The sequence below is a fragment of the Bidens hawaiensis genome, unplaced genomic scaffold (assembly GCF_021521415.1).
Source record: "Bidens hawaiensis isolate Kalapana, Puna unplaced genomic scaffold, B.hawaiensis_p1.1 tig00008539_1, whole genome shotgun sequence".
NCBI classification, from domain to species: Eukaryota; Viridiplantae; Streptophyta; class Magnoliopsida; order Asterales; family Asteraceae; genus Bidens; species Bidens hawaiensis.
Window position 1 is genome coordinate 964,484 of NW_027491612.1, and position 21,860 is coordinate 986,343.

General features: G+C 35.5%; 1 protein-coding gene and 1 pseudogene across 2 annotated transcripts; one reads left to right on the forward strand and one right to left on the reverse strand.

Annotated features, from left to right (window-relative positions):
- The first annotated feature begins 12,249 nt into the window (after positions 1 to 12,249).
- LOC143529414 (ferrochelatase-2, chloroplastic-like) lies at positions 12,250 to 16,265 on the forward strand (annotated as a pseudogene). The gene is made up of 9 exons (XR_013134651.1): positions 12,250 to 12,645; positions 13,407 to 13,574; positions 13,665 to 13,766; positions 13,843 to 13,946; positions 14,025 to 14,151; positions 14,274 to 14,426; positions 14,935 to 15,035; positions 15,113 to 15,311; positions 16,050 to 16,265. The product of XR_013134651.1 is annotated as a ferrochelatase-2, chloroplastic-like (transcript).
- A 1,795-nt stretch (positions 16,266 to 18,060) lies between these two features.
- LOC143529418 (F-box protein At5g39450-like) lies at positions 18,061 to 21,001 on the reverse strand. The gene is made up of 2 exons (XM_077025223.1): positions 19,191 to 21,001; positions 18,061 to 18,268 (listed from the first exon to the last, which is right to left on the reverse strand). The coding sequence occupies exons 1-2, from the start codon at positions 20,999 to 21,001 to the stop codon at positions 18,181 to 18,183; spliced, it is 1,899 nt and encodes a 632-aa protein (XP_076881338.1). The 3' UTR covers positions 18,061 to 18,180.
- Between the last annotated feature and the right edge of the window lie 859 nt (positions 21,002 to 21,860).

Here is a 21,860-nt window from a genome sequence, read left to right on the forward strand (position 1 = left end):
GTTGCTTAAATTTCTATACATAGCTTATTTAATGTAACATTTTTACCCGCCTCATTTTGGTTTGACCCGACCATCTTGGGTTGAATCGTGTTAGTTTGACTAGACCTGTTGTAGTTAATCTTTTTTGACACCCACTGACTAAAATTTATGGATCCGTCACTGCAAATGACTCCGAAAAATGAAACTTTTTGTTCATTATATATTTAAAAACTTAAGGTACTCGTATATTTTCATACTATATTTTATCCCCCGTATTACGGGGGTTGTTTTACATTATTCGTTTTTAATATTTATATATGTATATTTGGATTTTAATTTTATTTATTATAAAAAGTTAATAATTAATATACTTGAGGTTTGATGATGAAATGGTTTCACAAATAAATGATATATTATAATCTGGTTTAAAAGCTATATGGGTTTGGTGATACCCATTACCCATTTATTTTCTTTATTATAAAATTGTTTCTTAATTATAAATAATGTCTTGTTTTTAAATAAACCAGGATATTAATTTTTAGTATATTCCTATTTTATAGGATTTTCATATCAAATATTTGATGAGATTATTTTTTAATATAATGAGATGTTATAACCCGTTTAAGAGCTATCTAGGTTTGGTGAGACATTTGCCCGTGAATTCGGGTCAAATGCGTGAGAAGCCTTCATTTACAAATAAAGTAATCTGATGGCTTGAGAGAATGGTTGTTTTACATTTTTTGTTTTTTAATATTTATTTTTTGGATTTTAATTTTCTTTATTGTAAGAAAGTTAATAATATACTTAGGGTTTGATGATGAAAGGCTTTCATAAATAAATAATATGTTATAACCCGTTTAAAATCTATCTGGATTTGGTGACTCATGACCCGCTTATGTTTTTTACTATAAAATTGTTTATTAATTATAAATAATATCTTTTTCTTTTTAAATTGGATATTAAATTTAGGGGGAAGGTTCATGTGAATTTTATTCTTAACATGAAAACGTAGGAAATAATACCAATTTATAAAAAAATGAGAACGTAAGAAACAATATCAACTACAATATCAATCTACATAAACAATTATTTATAATAACAAAGAAAAAAACCTAAAAATTATAACAAAAGAATCAAAATCAAGAACAAAATAATAACAGCAAATACCAACAAATACTTATATCAGCAAAAGAAGAAATCTAATAATAACAACAAAATATAAATAAGCAAATACTTATAATGTCTCAAAATCGAAAATTAGCAACTACGAACAAAAAATAACAGCAAACACTTATAAAAATAAACCTAATAATAACAGGAAATTGGTTCTCACTGTTTTCATGTTAAGAATAAAATGTATTTGATCATGTTTCTTAAATTTAGTATATTCCTATTTTGTAGGATTTTCATATCAAATAATTTGTATGATTAATTTTTAATTTAATGAGATGTTATAACGCGTTTAAGAGCTATCTGGTTTTGATAAGACCCATACCCATGAATTTGGGTTAAATCAATGAGAGACCTCCATTTAAAAATCAAGAAATCTGGTGGCTTCCATAAAAGAGGGGAACGACAACATCGCGACACATAAGATTTTTGGGTTTTCGTTTATATATATTATAGATTATGACTCTTATAAGAAAATTAAATATCAGAATTTAGCATAACGAGTTCTTTGCAATAGTGGTTATTGTATATTTTTCTAAAAGGGATTGTGAATAATCAAAATGAGAGACTAACATACCTTGGCAACCTATATCAAGATAGGGGTTACCTTCGTAGCCTTTATTTCATTTACAACGATACCCGTCCCCTTCTACGTCATAACATGTAACACTCCAACCCGGAATAGGCTGACGTGTCACTATTACAGATATCAAATCAAATCCACAATCCAAATTACAATAAATCAAAGCAACCTAAGTAATGTTATTAAACCAAAAAGAATTAATTTTTAAAATCTTGAACTTCATTAGTCTCTCTCATCACTAATTCCCCCGAGTCCCGGATTACCTGTGAATAAATAAGAAAAACACAACAAAAAAAACACGGCTGAGCCAAAAATTGCTCAGTAACGGAAAGAACAATAGTATAGGCAAGGACAGACAAAGGAAAAAAAAACAAGTCTAAGAACTTTGATTCAAACTCGAAACCAACTTTTTACTGACAAAAATACTAAACATAAACTGACGCATAATCCGACACTTAGTCGTAACAAAATCAAACGCATACATAAACATATCAAAATATATACACACATCAAACCACGTGACTATACATATCAAGAACTCAAAGTCACGTGAAACAGAAACACCAACGAGCCTAAACAGAACAGACTGGTACACAGCTAGCTAGTCTATGCACCTATGAGACGGTGAGCGTGGCGTACACACATTATTCCATCTCCACACAACAAACGCAAACTCAGAGCTAAGATCGATCTATATACCTATAGGTGCCAAGCTAGAGATGCCGTGAACTTTTACTACGCACTTTCACGATAAGTGCATGTGACATTTGAGCCAAAACAAGGTACACCTCAGTACGTATTTATCGATTAAGCAAATAAACGCCTTTTGCGTAACAAACGAACGATTAACCGAATGGGTCGGGTTATGACCCAGATTTCTCGGGGGGCCATCTATAAGTGATATACGATCTATACAAGCTAAAATATTAGAAATATGGTCTTATTTTGATAGCAAACAAGTTAAACGAAAACATGCTCGTTTAACTACCCGCTATAGATTTAAACACGAAAGATAGTTACAAACCAAGCATTTTATCATCCATTAAGCCGAAAAATACTTACCAAACACTTACTTGAAATGTTTTAAGTGATCCGTGAAAATATTTTTGATTTTTACAAACATATAGTATGTTTTTATAATTTTACACAAAACTAGCCGAGAAACACTCGTTTTTGCGCTGTTTAACGCACCCGATAAGTTTTTTGCGCCAAAAACCGAACCCGAACTAAATTTGGACCGGGCTTTTCGTAATTGGGCTTGAGAAATCAGAAACTTGGGCCAAAATGGGCCCATGGAATTCCGGCCGCACCCCACCCCCCTTTATTTTCCTTTCACATATAAACTAGATTTTAGATATTTTCACACAATTTTCCACATTCAACTTCTAGAACTCTTCTTCCCCTGCCAAAACCAGCAAGAAACAAGGTAAAGAGGTCTTAAATAATCGATTTTCGGATTGTTTAAACTCGTTTAACAACATATAAACATGTCTTGATTGTTAAAAATCATAGTTAACCATGTAAAACTCTCAAAAATCATTCAAAAACATACTTTGATGTTAAACCTAGTTTCAAATCAGAAACATAAAATTTTTTTGGCCATAAACACGGATTAAAGGGTTGAACGGCGTTTTTACGGTTCAAAAGTTCGTTTTTGTGCACTAGCCGAAACCCTAAGTTAAGGGTTGTTATGTTGATGAAAAATTGCTTGGTTTGTGATATAGGACTTGTATCTAGCTTGCATAGAAGCACAAGAACCTGAAAACTTGATTAGAAGGTCGGAAACGATCCAAACCCGCTAAGGTAATGCCGAAACACTCGCTTACGGACTGTTTAGGTTAAGGTTGTGATTTGCATATTGTTAGACCTTGAAATTTTGCAGGGACATCAGGGACCATGTCAATGAGTCCCTGTTCAAATTTGGTAATTTTTCGACCATCCGAGAATATTTGGCGAATTTATTACCAAATTGGGACGTTTATTTGGGAAAAATAGCTAAAATACTTCAAAAATTATGAAAATTTTCTGGGAACTCATATTTGATGTATTTTGATCAAATATGAATTTTGGGATCATTTGGAGAAGTTTAAAGGTGTTTTTTTATATGCGTTCGTGTGAATTTTTATAGCCGAATTTGGGCTGAAAAGAATATCGCACGAACTTTTTACATTTTGAAATTGATACAGGTTGGTTTGGGACATGATTTGAGCATTCAGGAATTTTTTTGGAATTTTTGGAAATTATTTGGGGTAAACGGACGATTTTCAGGCGAAATATAGCTGATAAAATGAATTTTTATAAATTAATAAATCAGTAATTAATTCCAGAAATATTTTTATAAAAATCTACATATTTTAATTGATAAGTGGTTAAATTTTCATAATTTAATGATTAACGGTTAATTAATTATGCTAATTTGAATATTAAACAAATTCAGTTTTTATAAAAACCGGCAAGTTCGCGACTAACGAACCTGCGGGAAAATCAAAACACCAAGAGTGATCAAAAATCATATTTTTGGACTAATTAAGTAAAAACGAACTTTTCTATGAAAAACCTGGACAATCCGGATGGATTGTGCGCGTTTCTTCTTAAATCAAACTGAATAAACGAAAACGGACCCCGTGGCTAATCCGGGACCCCAGTATGTGATCTTTCTTTATAACTTAATCATTTTATTAACCAATACATTTACCCAAGCTTAATTTCTCATAACTGTTTTCTGAACGCGTAAACGAACAACTTGGCCCAGCCGGAAAAACGGGAATCTGAGCCAAGTTCGGTTTTAAGTATTAGACATTGAACAACATCACAACCTAAGCCTATTGCCACTTTCTGGGCGTTCCAGCTACACCCAGATTAGTTATACAGCCCAGTTTAGTATTGAGATTATAATAATATTAAAATATTAATATTATTATAATATTGATTATAGGAACTACTGATAGCGGACCGAACAAACCACGAGCTGATACAGTACTGATTATCTACTAAAACGTGAGTTTCATGACCCCATTTTTAAACTGTTTTACGAACTTTTGGGGTGAAAAGCATGTTTGATTATATATACATACCTAAAACATGTATTGATGTGAATTATCTAAGTGCTAACACACGAAAGTCCCCACGATCACAGTGATTAACTTCGAGTCGGTAGCTTGTGAATAGTACTATTGGTTTGACAAACCCAAACGGAATCGGCCTGGTTGCCGTGTCACATAGCGCCGTTTGCACATGACCATATTTATACAAGCAGGCTATGTAGTGTTAGACATAGCTACCGGGGCATGTTGTGGGCGGAAAGGGGCCACAGTGGTTGATGGAGCGTGGGAAATGGATGCACGCAGCACATACAGTCAAGGCTTCACTGTAGCTTAGCATAATTACATCATTTACATACATACATACTTATTTCAAGATTACAAGTGTTGACTTGTGAATACTCATTACTGTTTTCTTGAAACTCGTGAAACTCACCAACTCTAGTAGTTGACCCGTTTTAAACTGCTTTTCAGGTGTACCTAAATTGGAATGATTTGGTGATCTGTTACTTGCCTGAGGTGTGTGGTTGATGCTATGTGAATAGTAGTAAGAACGTATAGTTAACGAACCAGTTTTGTTTGTATCGCCTAGACTGTAAAACAATGATAGAACAAAGAAATGTAATATATTGTAAATTAGTTTGTAATGTTTCTTTATAAACAATGTGTTGATACCAGAGGTGTCTGTTACATTCCCATTTTACGCTTCCGCATTGTGCTAGTCGGGGTGTGACAGTGCATGCCGTTGACGCCCATACGACATTTCAGACATGCTCTGGTGACAGAGTACAAAAGCTAATTTCATATAAATATGCAACAAAAATGTTACTAATGGAACATGCAATAACGAGTACAAAATATATAATTTATTGCATACTACAAAAATAAATATAAAACATACCAAATAAGTAAAACGAACTCAAACTGAAAAGTCCGCACTACAAAGTGACGGACACCGAATATAAAATGGAATATAATTTATACTACAAGTAAATGAAAACAGAAACCGTACCACAAAGTAACAGAGTATAAATAATACTAAAAGGAAACAAAAACAGAAACCGTACCTTAGGAAATATGCAAAGAAAACCGTAAACAAAGTCCTGTAGGTTGTCTTAGCACCTTGGTAGCCGAATAAACAAAACAGTTGTCGCGCCGGTAGTGTGGAACTGGAAACGAGTGGCGTAGTGCGCAGCGATGGCAATAAGCCGAGACAGAGCGATGGCGGTCTTAGCAACCGGTGGTGGCTAGCTCCGAAAAAAAATAACCGATAGTGGCGGCGGTGTGTGCTCGATAGTTGAACAAAACTGAACCAGAGGTGAGATAGCAACAGTTGTGATTAATTACAGTGGCGACAACAAGCGGTGAGGAGGGTGGCGGAGGTCGCCGGTTTCCGGGGACAAGTTGCAAGGCGGCGGTGATGATGAATATCATATGGATGCACGTTTGTGACAAAGATTATATAATTAAACGAATCTTGCACCTCAAAAATAATGTAGAAGATGAAGATACAGGCTTTTCAAATTAAGTTACATCATATGGCAATGTTGACCCCTAAACTTTTAACTAATTTCAGATTTTGCACTTTAAACCTTCATGTTTAATATTTAATTTAGCATCCCTTCACTAATAATAACTATTATTATTATTGTTATTATTATTATTATTATCATTATCGTAGTGTTTAGGCTAGTAGGCTAGTAATCATATCTAAAACGCTCGATTTCTTCCTCATTAATGTTCTATCGGTTTAACGAGATAACACTTCTACTAACCGACTCAATAATCGACGTTTATTACTTTTATTATTTTAGAGTTTCAAAATTTTCGTATGTTACATAGCATGAGCTGTTTATTTTGCAGTCGTTAACCTCAAAAGCACAACTTCCATTTGGTGCGATTACCCAATCAAGCACAGTGGGTATAGTAGACCTATCCGGTTTACAAAGTCAGTGTCATTAATGGATAGATCTCTTGCACCACCAAACTCAAAACTGCCTTCCTCATCAAGAAACCCATTGCCGCATTTATTGAAGCGCAAAGCATTTGAGTGGTTTCGTATGGTGTCAAGTGTAACATTGTAATGTATGAGACCCCTAGGTATAGATATTTGACAACCACCGGTTCCTGAGCACTGCCGATAAGGCACATAAGGTGATCTTTGACATAGTCCGAAACAACCACCAGTAAAGTCTTCTGCGGCTGTCCCACTGATCAAAGCATAATCGTCACAACCAACAACTGTGAACTTGTTCTTTGGTGAGAAAGTGAATGCTCTGTGACTCGGTAAGTTAACTGATGCTAGGGATCCTTTTGCGAACCCACTTTGGTTGTAGCACTGCCTAGAAACAATGGTTTGAATGCGCAGCTCTGAATCTGAATTTTGTATATTTCAAGGTTGCTATACGTACGAAGGAAACAACTTTGGGTGATCATAAGAAGTGTCGCAGGTCAGGTTGACAGCCTGGTTTTGATATGTCGTTTGTGGTAGCACCTTGAAATGTTCCGACAACGATGTTTCTACTATGTGACAGAACACCTCTTTTGGGTATTTTAACAACAGTTGTCATATCAATTTATAGAGTTGCTGTAAGAAAGTGTCAACTCCATGATTCACCGAATTTGATTTGATTGTGAGCTTATTGAGTGTCGTTTCTGTTTTAAATAACTTATGCAACTTGTTATGATTCATTGACTTTGCTTTTATTTGAATCATTTGATAAAGACTTTGGTTTGATTTGTTAAAATGTCGAGCTCTGACTTTCTCAAGCTCCAATTATCGAGCATTTGCTATAATTTTTCTTTTATTGCTAGTAATTTTTTTTCAAGCTCCATATTGATTCAATAATAATATATATTGGTCCAACTTAAATACCAATTGACCTGGTAATTGGTGAATTATTTAACGTTTAAAGCAAGATATAAAACTAAATACATAACTTTGATGTTCTTTATTTTTCATATGGAAAATGCAGTCTGAAGACATCAGTAAAATAAGAGGTGGATCATACTTCTGTAGTCTGTAAGAAAAAAACTATTTGTTTTTTAACATCTGTAGACTGCTAAAAATAATAAACTGGTGGAGGTGTTCGAGTGGTGGTGGTGGGTGGTAGTGGCGGACGTGGGTGGTGGTGGTGATGGATGGTGGTTGTAGACAGTGGACAATGGTGGTGGCAGATGGTGGGTGGTGGGTTGTGGTGTTGGTGGTAGACGACATCGGTTGGTGGTGGTGGTGGTAATGGGTGGGCTGGTTGCGGCGGCGGTGGGTGGTGGTGTTGGTGCACGGTAGTGTGGTAGCGAACGGCGGATGGGTGCTGGCCGGTAGGTGGTGGAGTTTAACCCTTTGCAGACATTAGAAAATCTTAAAAGTGGTTGAGCCAAGTCTGAACAAAAAAGAATTCACGCAGACGATTTTTAATGAAATATCTTCGAAGAAAATACAGTCTGTAGATGGCAATGTCTACGTGTGACCAGCACGGCGCAGACAAAAGAGCCTACGCAATCTTTTTTTTTTTTTTTAACAAAAACTAATATTGACTTTGAGCCTTGAAGCATAGTTTTAGTTGTATTATATATGAATAATCTTTTCATAACGAATATTATATATTTAATTTCATTAATGAAGAAATAATAAAGATTGATTGGCGGGAAAGAAAAAATATATTAAATTGAAGATGACACAAATAAATTAAAAATGTTGTGATATTAGAAACTAGATATAGAGCTCGTGTAACATTAGGATGATCCAAATTATAAAATTATAAGTGAAGCAAATAATTACATAACGTGTATGAAAAAATGTATTGCATCTATGCTTGTATTACATTTAGGCATGCATCTATACAATGTGTACATAAATTGATTTTATTTATATCACAAAATGATTTTTTTAAATGAACTTAAAAATGGCACGTGCAAAAACGTACCCAAAAACGCTTCATCTATTGAAAGTTTCATTCTCAAAAAAAAATATTAAATTTTCATTCTCGGGATCGGGGCCTTACAGGCCAATCACCCGCCCCTTCAGTTTCGCAAATCGGTTTTCAAAATCGATTACAGCTCACGATTTTGAAAGAGGATATCAACGATAAAACTAGGTAATTGAAATAAAGATCTGGATTGTTGGAACTGGGAGTTGGAGTTAGAAAATGAAATTTTGGTTAAATCGCTTAGAAATGTGATTGACTTGCACGTTCTCCCAGAGGTGAAAACTTCAAATAGGTGGAACCAAATGATGCCTAGTAAAGTTAATATTTTGGCATGGAGAGTTCTTTTGAATGATATTCTTAAATAGATAAATTTATGTGATCGTGGTTTGGACATTCCTTGGATTCTGTGTTCATTTTACTTGAGACAAGCTGAGATGACTGAGCACATGCTTGGATATTGTAACGTGACTATCTGATTTGGAATGCGGTGGTTCGTTGGCTTAAGGTGACTTTTCCTTTGTCTTTGGCTCCTTCAGATTTGACGTTTTTTATCTATATTATATTACCACTAGTAAAGAAAGAAGATTGATTGTGGATGTTATTTTCACGAGTACAACATGATCTTTTTTCCAAACCTAAATAAACATGATTATTTTCTTAAGATATTGTTATTTATTCATTTTTATGGTATTCGACTTTGTATCCTAAAACTAGAATAGATTTTGGTGATGTAATTTTAGTTTTTGTTTCCCCTTTAGCTACTTGTTGATGTGGGTTTTTTAAAGTCATTTTTTTTAAAAGATCAACTTATGCGTATTAACTCGGTATGTCTCGAGTAGTGAAGTAAACCAAAGAGCCTTACTAGATGAGCTTGGTACAATACCAGTACCGACCTGTACATGTTCCCAAATTTTCCGATCCAAAATTTCCCAAAAACTTTATACCGGTAACAATAGCGTAAGCAAAAATTTAGTAAATATAGCTACCAGTATCAATCCCAATTTTTTTAAAACCTTGATACTGATACTGAAATGCTCGTCTCAGCAATACTAATATCGTCTCAGCAATATTAATATTAATATTAATATTAATATTGGTATAGTACCAACCCGATATCATTTGACCAATCCTATAAGAGGGAGCCGATATTTGTTATTTCTATTTTTGTCTTATTGAATATATGTATTGCATTGAAAGAGAAATATATAGAAGTAGAAAGAGTATAATAATAATAAAAATAAAAATAAAAATAAATGGATAATAAGTTTGTACAGGTGGCACTGTGGCAGTATATGAGGAGGAGCAAATACATAGAGTGAGAGAGTAAAGTGGAGGTGGAGGTGGAGGTAGGCATGTTCAAAACGGTTTGGGACTAGGAACCGGAACCGGTTCCTAATCGGTTCCTATATTCAAAACACCCTTTTAAACCGGTTCCAGGCTCGAACTGGTTAGGGAACCGAACCGGTTCTCCCACCCTTGGACCCCTAACCTATCTAACCGGTTCTTACCGGTTCCTAACCCGGTTCCAACCGGTTACAGTGTAAAAAATTTTTTTTTTTCGTTTTTCGTTTGCGATTTGGATTCTAAACTACGATTCGTATTTGTATAACATGAAAAATAAAAAAAACAATTAACATAAAAATAAACAATTAACTGATAAAGAAAAGACAACTACTGAAGATGTTTGCCACTGAAGACAACTACTGAAGGTTGCCACTGAAGACAACTACTGAAGGTTGCCACTGATGACAAGTTGACAACTACTGAAGGTTGCCACTGATGACAACTACTGAAGGTTGCCACTTATCACAACTACTGAAGACTGCCACTGATGAGGAATACTCATCAGTGGGAAAGCTGCCACTGATGAGGAATACTCATCAGTGGGAACAGTCATCAGTTGAATCAGTGGGAAAGCTGCCACTGATGACAACTACTGAAGGTTGCCACTGATGAGGAATACTCATCAGTGGGAACATTCATCAGTTGCGACTTCTTCATCAGAATTACTTGTAGAAATGCCTTCTTGTTCGTCGTGCACTCGAACATCAAGTGGTGTTTCATCTTCGAGAGTGGTTACGTGTCGAATTCCCGTATTTATATTTTCAAAATATGCAATTAGTACCTCTTTGGCCTTCTTCCACAATTTTAAACAATAACATTTAAGAGTATGACGACTTACACGAGTGTATTGTGGTTGAAGCGTATCTCGAATCATGACGGTTAAGCGAGGGTTGTCGAAGTGGCTAAACAGCAAAGCTTCTTGAATCACAAACTTCGCCATACGATCTTGAACTCGATCAATTTGGTATGTAAATATTCCGCCTTCACTATCCATTTGCGTTTGTTGCGAATCGACGTTCTTTTTCAACGCTTTGCAATACGGTTTTTCGATGTGTTTCTTCAAATTTGAATTCGAAAGTGGGTTTAAATAAATCCCACAAAACTTGCACCGAGCCTTCAATGAATGGTCACTCAATTCAACCAAATCCCAATTGCACCAAATCTCTTGATTACGATTATGAGGTACAATACGAACGGAACTTAGTTCGGCGTTGGAACCTTGACCAACCGATGATTGTGAGGCAGCCATAACAACAAATATGGATATAGAAGAAGAGAAAACAAGAGATTAGAGAACTCAAAACGTTGTAATAGCGTTTTTTTGTATTTTTTTGCGTTCGGGTTTGCGTTTTGAGTGTTGTGATGAACCCATGACACCAAATACCTATTTATACTAGTAGTGGGGTGCTTGGGGGAGCCAAAAAAACGGCTATTTTTGACCCCAACGGTCAAAAAACGGCCAAAAAAATGATTTCCAACGGCTATATTCGATCCAACGGCTAGAACCGGTTAGGAACCGGTTCCGGATGGTTTGGTTCCAGAACCGGTTCCGGTTCGGTTCCGGTTCCTACCCGCCCCCACTCAGAAATGCAAGAACCGGTCACGGATCATCGGGTTGAATCAGATAGGGTCCGGTTCCTACAAAAAACGGATAGAAACCGGTTCGGGTCCACCGGTTCGGTTTCAGGAACCGGTTTCGTTGAACATCGATAGGTGGAGGTGGGTCAGTCACCCCATAATTATCAGCTCACTCTTTCTTTTCTCCCCCAAAATTCTAATTCACAAAAATAAAATAAATCCAAAACCCAACAAACCCTAATCAAAGTATACTCTTTCAACTCTTTCAACTATGAACCATCATCAATCCATGAACATCAGGATTCAAGCTCCATGCCCACGTTTTCATCACAAAACCCCTATGCAAGTCTTCTTCATTTTGCCCTATTTCTTGTTATTTTTCTTTTCCCCTTTGTTTAGTTTGATGGGTTTAGGTTTTCTGCATCTGGGTGTTTATTATATATCACTTTTGCATCTGGGTTTTGCTTAAAGTTTGGTTCTTGATTGTCTTCTTGTTTTTATATTCATTAATTTGATTGTTTTAGGGTTTGGGTAAATGTTAACAAAATTTCAAGATTCATGAGTTTTGTTGGTAATCTGATTAATATGTTAGTTTCACTATTCAATAAATGCATAATCTAGATGAATCTTGTTGACTAAAGTCAAACTTGTAATAATAAATGAATGGTTTTTGGAATTGATATTTAACAGAATATTACCACGAGTAAACTGCTCTAACGAAGTGGCGTCCAATGTTGTGCTGCAAATGGAGGCCTCATCCGAGGTTGGGAACTTGTCTATTAACGTTTATAAGCGTAAACGTACATTAGGGTGGTCTCAAAAACAGTCTTTATTGTTAAAACAACAAGTCAGCAAAGATTCAATGCCATTAAGGGCATTAGTGACATCTAGTACACCAGAGACACAAGCACCGGCTTCATTTGTCAATGATGGAAAAATAGGAGTGTTGTTGCTAAACCTTGGTGGTCCGGAGACTCTTGATGATGTGCAACCATTTTTGTTCAACCTTTTTGCAGACCCGGTACGCTTATATTAATGGATGTCTTACGTGAATTGAATGACAGTTTAAAAAGACCGACAAAGATTGTCATGTACAATGTAGGGGTATTCATTGGTTCAGATGTCGTGTTATTCGGTTTTGAGATTTTTTTTGGCCTTACACGAAAACTGAACTGATCCGACTTACAAGTGTGTCTAATCGAATTACCAAACCATATTAAATTGATTGCACTGGTTTATTTGGTTCGGTTATCCGATTAAACCAGTTATTATTTGGTTTATTTGATTAAATTTGGCTCGATTATCCGTATAAGCAAGATTTGTGGAACTGAATTCACAATTCGAATTCGGTTTTCAGTTTTTTTTTCACAACCCTAAGACAATGCACATGAGGGTAATTTGGCCATTTACTCTTGAAGTTTTATATATATAAGGAATGCTAAAAAGTTTAAAGTATCATAAAAAAAACATCAGCACTTGCACAGATGTTTGACTGCCCTACAACAGTCTGATCACCATTAACAACCTTTTGGCCATTGTTAACAACCCTTTGACTACCACAAATTAGCTCCAAAATTTACCAACGGCAAAAGGCAGAGAACTGAAAATGACATTTTTAGTTTAGGTGAGGGATTTAGGTTTTATTATTTTTTTAACTTCTTTTTTAAGGGCAAGTGGACAAATCTTGTGCAGGCTACTAAAAAAGACGTTTTTACCCAAATGCGCATTACGTATGACAACATCCCATCTTGCCACATATACATTTAAATTATTGTTTTTTAGACATTATAATTGTTTTGTACACGGGATATCATTCGACTACCAAGACTGTTTCGGTTTCTTCAAAAGCCTTTGGCACAATTTATATCGGTTGCTAGAGCACCCAAGAGCAAGGAAGGGTATGCTTCAATCGGCGGCGGGTCCCCTCTTCGCCAAATAACCGATGCACAGGCATGACATGTTTATCTAATTATTATTAATAAACTTAAACCATTTTTCATCTCATATATTAAATTACATACATGATATGTTTTTATGTAGGCTAGCGAACTGAGGAAGGCACTTTATGAAAAGAATGTCCCGGCTGAGGTTTATGTTGGTATGTGATACTGGCACCCGTTCACTGAAGAAGCAATCGAGCAGGTATGTAAGTTAATTTGTTTCCAATTAAAAGAATAATATAATTTCCAGTTAGTTAATTATGTTTTGGTAATTATAGATAAAGAAAGATGGCGTTAACAAGCTGGTTGTGCTTCCTCTTTATCCTCAATTCTCAATTTCAACAAGCGGTTCAAGCCTTAGACTTCTTGAAAGTATTTTTAGGTGATTCGCGTACACTAAAAAATAATATCATGTGTTGTTTGAAAACATATTTATTATTATTGTTGTTTAAATTTGTAGGGAGGATGAATACCTTGTTAACATGCAACACACGGTGATACCTTCTTGGTACCAACGCGAGGGATACATAAAATCCATGGCTGGTTTAATCGAAAACGAGCTCAAAAGGTTCAATAATCCTGAAAAGGTACTTCGTTTTCCGGTTTTGCTCTTTCTTTTTATGGATTATTTCTCTCAAAAGTTCAATAAATAATAATGACTTAGTAATAATATATATATATTTAACATTTTTATGTAAAATGATAATAGGTGATGATCTTCTTTAGTGCTCACGGGGTCCCACTTGCATACGTGGAAGAAGCCGGTGATCCATACAAGGCTGAGATGGAAGAATGTGTTGATTTGATAATGGAGGAATTAGAGAGAAGAAAGATTAATAATCCTTACACTTTAGCTTATCAGGTAACCCGACCTATATAAGTTTCATATTTCTTGCATAATAAATCGTTCACTTCTTCACTTGGATATTTTAAAAAGTGTAATTTACTCTATATTTTAATTTACAATGTATATATCTATATCTATACTATATATAATACATGAGACATGGGCAAATTAAGACATCCACTTTTTAAGAGTTTTACAAATTAATCAACACATGGTAGATACTACAATGCATCTAGGATAAGGGTAAACATGTCCAATAAAAAAAATCAAATACGGTGAACTTTTATTCTTAAATGATAGTTACAACATTTCCCCCTTAACTTTACTCAACTTTTGTAAATTCTAAAAATATTTACAGGTTTATCCCCTCATCTTTAACCCTTTATTTGACGACTTTATTTATTTTTATTTTTTAATTTCTTCTATATTTTTTTTTTAAATTCTAACATGCTGTTGCGACGTGGTTATTTTGTCTATATTCTAACAGTTGTGATTTTGTGTTTATATTATTATGTTGATGCAGAGTAGAGTGGGACCGGTGGAATGGTTGAAACCATACACGGACCAAACGATAATTGAACTCGGGCAGAAAGGTGTCAAGAGTCTTCTAGCCGTACCCATTAGGTATTTTAATTTTTAACACGTTACCGACATCAAGAGGACATAATTGTAATTTACTAATTTTTCGAATTTTCTGGCAGTTTTGTGAGTGATATTGAAACACTGGAAGAAATCGATGTGGAGTATAAAGAATTGGCATTAGAATCGGGTATAGTGGAGTGGGGTCGGGTTCCTGCATTAGGATGTGAACCGACTTTTATTAGAGATTTAGCGGATGCGGTTATTGAAAGCCTCCCATATGTTGGAGCTATGGCTGTATCAAATCTAGAAGCTAGACAGGTAGATACTTTTTATTCATTTTCTAATTTATGTTCATTTGCAAATAGTTGATGTGGTAGTTATGATTGAACACTTTCAAGTTTCAATGTGTTTGCGATAGATGAGCGTGGAGCTTACCTAAGCTTGCGCTCGTTTAACTTAAGGGAGCTCGGGCTCATGCTTAGCTTGTTTCGAGCTCAGCTCGTAATTAACTTTTCAAACTCAAGCTTGGCACGTTTTTAATTCTTATAATTACTATTTATTTATTTTATTTGTATTATTCGGTAATTATTTTTACATATACTTATAATTATAATTTTAAATAATATTATTTAACTTTTTATATCAAACGTACCCAGTAAAATCCCACAAACCGTACAGTATAAAAGATAGCAAAAAGTATATATAGGAAAAAAAACAAAACAAAAAATGATAGTAGAAGAGAAAAGAAAGAGGACAAAAAAGGATCTAATTTTATCATCATATTTATATTCAAAACAATATTTTTATGTAATTATGCATTTACTGTATTATTTAGAAATGACTATTCTTGTATAAATACTATGCTTTTTAGGCTTACGACCCTTGTTAAGTTCAATAATCAGTGTAGAAGCTCGACTTGATTCGAGCTTTTAGCAAGATGGTCTTGATTTGTTCAAGAGCAACTCAGCTTGATAAAAACACATCCATTATTATTTACAGAATAAAGTAAAATTGTCGAAAACATTGAGTTATGGTTATTTATATGGTTTTGTGTAGTCACTGGTCCCACTTGGGAGTGTAGAGGAGCTTTTGGCAACATACGATTCACAACGGAGGGAACTGCCGGCCCCAGTGACGGTTTGGGAATGGGGTTTTACAAAAAGTGCAGAAACATGGAATGGACAGGCGGCAATGCTGGCGGTGATCGTGTTGTTGTTCTTGGAAGTGAGCATCGGTGAAGGGTTTCTTCATCAATGGGGGGTGTTCCCATGATTGTTGAAATCAGTGATGATTCAAATACAATATAATAGGTTGGGGGTGGGATTAAAAGGCTAATTTTGTAAAGGGGATTCTATTATTACATATGTTAATGTTGATGTTGTTACTTGTAATTATTGGATCTACTACACTACACCATCCCACTTCCCACCTCACATTTTGACATGTTAGACGGCCTTTTGTTCTACTGATATTATCAATAAGTAAATGTATACATTTTATACTTTAGTAATGTATTGCATGACCATAATTGTATTAATAAATGTGTTATTTATCCTATAAAATAGTGATATTTAACCTTAACCCGAAATCCGAAATACTTGGGACGTTCTAGTGAATTTGACATTTCAACACAATTTGACATGTTTGGCAAGACATTACACACTACCCGGTCATCAATTTGACATGGATAGCTAGTAGAGGTGCGCAGAACAATCAGTTCTGGACCCGACCCTACCCTCATGGGTATGGACTGGGTTTTGGGTTTCCCTCATAAACTATACCCAGAGCTGACCCGGACCCGGTGGAACCGATTCCGCCAATACCCGGTCAAAAACTGGCCGTACCCTACCTGAAACCCGAAAAAAACCCGATGGAACCGGTCAAAACCTGGTTAAATACCCAACTATACCCGGCACCGGTTCCTACCCGGACCCGGTTTTGACTTTTGTTGACTATATCCGGTTCCGGTTTCTGAGAATACCCAGTTTGTGCACCTCTACTAGCTATCCATGTTTAAGAAACTAGTTCATATGATTGTCAACTCAAGAAACATAATTTATAATCATCATACGAGTTGCACTCTCTTTCTTTAGCAATGTTTTTTTTTCACTGGTTTTTTTAAACAAGATTTTTAGCGAGACATCTCTAAAAATATTTAAAATAAACAATGTTGTGCAATTCCCTTTCATAAGTTAACCATGGGGAGTGTTACAATTGTGGCTGCCAGCATTCTTGAATTCCTCATTTCTCAAGTGGTTAATAAAATTATATGATCTATTTATCTGAAGAAAATAAACTCAGATAGACGTCTCTGAACTCGACATCCAAATTCAGAAATAATGGTAAATCGTCATTGCAAGGGGTAAAACTATGAGCTATAATGAGTTTTTGAGGTAATCATGACCACGAAAAGAGAATGTGCCTCTCAGTAACCATATAGAAAGGATAATTCTTATTCAAATGCGAGACACGTAGATTAATTTTTACTAAGGTCAAAAATCCGGAAGTCGGCGTCAAAAATCTTGAGTGTTGGTTAATATATATTACATACAAAAAATAAAAAAAATAAAAAAATGCAGGCACAAGTTCTGCCAACAGCTGGAGTTGATTTAGATATTATATGAGTGGCAACCATGATGGCTATTTCAACCATTACACAACACAACATTACTAGAATGCTATCAAGGAACTTGCAGCTTCCTTGCAATATGTAACTACAAATTACAATCATAAAACAATATCGGATTCAACCTGTTTGACCCGTTTTTTTAACAATGTGCTTATTTAACATCACGCACACTCGGGTTTATTGAAATCTTTTGGATCGACAAACCATATTTGGTCATATGTCGTATAGTTGTATGAGCAGCCTTCATGCAATACATACATACATACAATATTACCTTAAATTAATCATGCAGAAGAAGCCCCATAATCGTACGATCGGTCCACATGGCATTATCGGTCTTATGAACGATCCATCCTGCCAAAATGCATACATGGGTTCATCATCTTATTTTGAAATATGTAGTCAATTTACAAATATCAAAACTTATCAAGTAAACTAAGGATGAAACAAAAGCTGCAAAGGGCATTACAGTGTAAAAAATGCAAACTTAATAACTCGTGTGCTTATTACATATAACTTTAGCATATAAAATATAAAAAACGAACGGACGAACGACTCCTATATTCTTCCAATACGAATCCCTGACACCGATTTTCTGGTGGCTATAACTCCACTCGTTTCTTCAACTCCTTCCTCGAAAAAGCCCCTAAACCAATAGATATACTTATAAGATAAATGCATGCAAATTGACCATAATTTTTTCATTTCCTTGTACTTCGATCATTCCCTCCTTCATTTCCAAACTGACTAACAAAAAACGTGGGCCCACTATTCGCTATAAAAGCCTACTTCTAAACAAAGCTTCAAGATTTCTTCATTTTGATAAGCTTATAACATGTCTTGCAACTTAAAGATTGCTTATGAAAGGGTTAACTTCATAAAAGTTGAGAAAGCAATCAACTTTGGTTCTATTTCAATTTCAAGAAGTCAACATCAGCGGCATATCAAAAGAAGTCAATGTGGTCAAAGGTAACCGACGGTCAACTGTCACGTCAAATTTTTTAAAAAGTAACCAACTTTGATTCAATATCTATTTCAAAAGGTCAACATGGTTGAAGGTACCGAATGTCAACTGCCACATTTCATTTTTTCTAAAAAGTAACCAACTTTGGTTTCAATTTCAGTTTCAAGAAGCCAACATGGTCAGCGCCATATCAAAAGAAGACAGCATGGTCAAAGGTAGCCGAATGTTAACTGTCACATTTCATTTTTAGAAAAGTAACCAACTTTAGTTCAATTTCAATTTCAAAAGTCAGTACCATATCAAAAGAACTCATCATGGGCAAATGCATTCAAATGTCAACTGTCACATTTCATTCTTCTAACCTTGTAACTTGAATGGTTTAGATTGATGTTGCAGAAAGTTAAAAGACTCTTATAGTTCAAGATTTTCTGGCAAAAACGATGGTTACTTTTTTCTACATTTAACTCTTCATTTGTTTCCTTTTCACACTTTTCATAGCAAAATGTCACAGTTTTCACACCCCACATCATATTCAAATCAAGCATTTCGCAGCCATACACACAAAAACAAGTAAAAAAGCAGTATCATAAAACAAAGCACATACCTAGGTGAAGTCGTATGATTCAACGCATTCGAGAATCCCGCATAAACATTCGAATACGACTTAGTCAAGTATGCAAAATTGGCAATTGGTGGAAGAGGGGGCACCCTTTCACCTTTCTTCAAAAGATCCCTCAAGTTGATCCGTTGCAAAGTCAACGCAGCTCTCGACTCCTTCCACGTGAACACAAGCATCCCGTCTTCAAACACAAACAACGAGCCCGGTTTAGAACCCGGATACCTAAACCCATACCCGTTTGCAATACCCTCACCACTAAACACCTCTTTCAAATCAAGAAAACCGGAACCACCATCACCATCACAACTCCACGGAAATGTTTCATCCGAAGGCTCGTTAATATTCACTATAAACATAGCCGACCCGTTCGGGTGCAAAACATAGTGGGTCCCTTCTAAGATTTTAGTCCCGATGAGGTGGCGTTGACCTTGAGATTCTTCATATGACAACAACAAAAAGAACAAAGCTTTTCCGGGTTTGTCAGCCGATGGCTTCCCGGGTGGCCAACCGAAAGTCCCTGCCCATAAACCCGCATGTTCTTGACCGGTCAACGGTTTCTGTTCGGTCAACTTGTATAGACCGAACCGACTATCGTGCATATTGGGCCATGCTCTATAAGAAGACAATCTTGCAGTTGAAGCATGTAACGTTAATCCAATTGTATCGCCAGATCTTAAAAAATCTTGAAATTGTGCTTGTTTATTGCTTCCATTACTTGATGAGCTTTTTGAAAGTTCATGACTTGATTTCCCAACAATATTCTTGAAACTATCTCTAAAATACCCAGCAAGTGATTTCTTTTTTGAACCTTGTGACCGATACGCGTCTCTATGAAGCTGAGAATTCTCAAAAAATTTCCTAATTTCACTCAAATCCGACTGTGTAGAATCATTACTCAGCCCGTTATCATACATTTGCATAAGTCGTACGCGCCTTTCACTCAACTTACCAAAATCCTCACTTTCTAAACAAGGAAAACATAACCCATCTCCCGATTGCGACACTTTAATGCGTATTCGACTCGTGACGACTTCTAGAAGCTTCTTTCGGTCACAAAAAGATAAACGACTGAACGGGACAGACGGTTTAGAAACCGCACTACCCTGCAATCTCTGTGACATTGAAAGGCCACGATCTGATGGGCAAATCTTTCTAGAGAACTCTTTATCAACATGAGTCGGGTTAGCAAAACTTTTGCTATGGACCAATTTAGCCCCGTCTTGTTGCTGTCTTGGTTCAACTTCAAGTAATAACACATTGCAGTTTCTGTCTATACCTTTAATGGAACCGGGATACATATAGTTATTATCGCGCTCTCTTCCGTGAAATATAAACATGGATGACCCGTCAACGCTACCCAAGATTTCAAACACGGGTGACCACAGAATCGGGCCTTCTTCAATCCCTAAAGGTCCAAGTTCCTGTGGGATAATTCTGCATCCCACAAGTGATACGAAACCGGGCATGACATAAACTACATTACCTAATTCAGGGTTTTGGTGGACCCAAATCCCAATTAAAGGTTGCACATAAACGAGAAATCGACAAAGGGCTTTATAGGAATTAACCCCTTTTCGCCACTCGATAAGATCTTTATGTGGAATCACTCCAAGTACCTCACATTGTGTTAGCCATACTTTATCAGAACTGGTATGAACATCAAGGTTTTTGCAACAAACCGCGAGATTAAAAACATCTTTTGGACTTAAAGATCGCGTGACAACCGCGAATATGTCGTCAGGCAAAGCTAGCAGCAGCTTTGAGCCACATAAATTATTGTTATTATGAGACAGCATAATATGAATGAAATTGATCTAATTAGTGTCTTAATCATCAACATACAACAAATTCTTGATCATCAGCTGCCACAAGGGTTCAAACTGATGAGAAAAAGGGTTAAAATTCATGAAATTGGAATCTTTGTGAAATGGGTATGCTTCAAAATCTCATATTTTGGCATCTAGAGTGAGAAAGATTGGTCAATTTGACAACTTTCTTGAAAAGGTGAAGATGGGTATGGATGAATAATCTTGAAAGAAGGGTGAAATTGGAGTTACCTGAAGAAAGAGAAAGAGGGTAAGCTGAATCAAGAATCAGTAGAATAGGAGGTGATCTTCATAGATGCAAGTGAGTAATGTGTGCGTGTGTTGAAACAAGACAATAAACTAAGTAAGCATAGAAATTATCAATCTTTCTTTCTTTCTATTTAGTGTAAAATGGTTTGATGGGGTTTGTGAAACCGGAATGAGCCACACCACACAATTATCCAGCAATCAGGAAGAAAAGTAATAAAATTGCATTAATGATGTCATTTTTAGCAAATACACAAACGCAGCTTCAAATCAATTGTCTTAGTTAGCGAACATAGAGGTATTTACTTATTTGTGTTTTTTTAATATAAAAAGTTTTTAATTAGAACAAACATGTTTTCTTTTAGAATATATATATGTGCGTGTGTGTGTTTGAACCCAACACTCGTTTTCTACGATATCCAAACTCCCCAAATCATAACCAAGGAAGACAATCTAAAAATTAAATTGTTTAAACCCAACAAAACACTCTTTTTACTTAAGGCCAAAATATTTTTCGTCTTCGGCCAAATTTTTTTTTTTCAATTCTCGGAGCTAGCCCTGGTAAATACTGGTAAATAGAACA

What these genes read in the sequence shown, in the direction of transcription:
- LOC143529418 (XM_077025223.1), bottom strand. Translation starts at nt 21,001, where the DNA reads ATGCTGTCTCATAATAACAATAATTTATGTGGCTCAAAGCTGCTGCTA. An exon ending in AATCATACGACTTCACCTAG is followed by an intron (nt 18,269 to 19,190) that starts GTATGTGCTTTG and finishes CTATTGGTTTAG; the next exon opens with GGGCTTTTTCGAGGAAGGAG.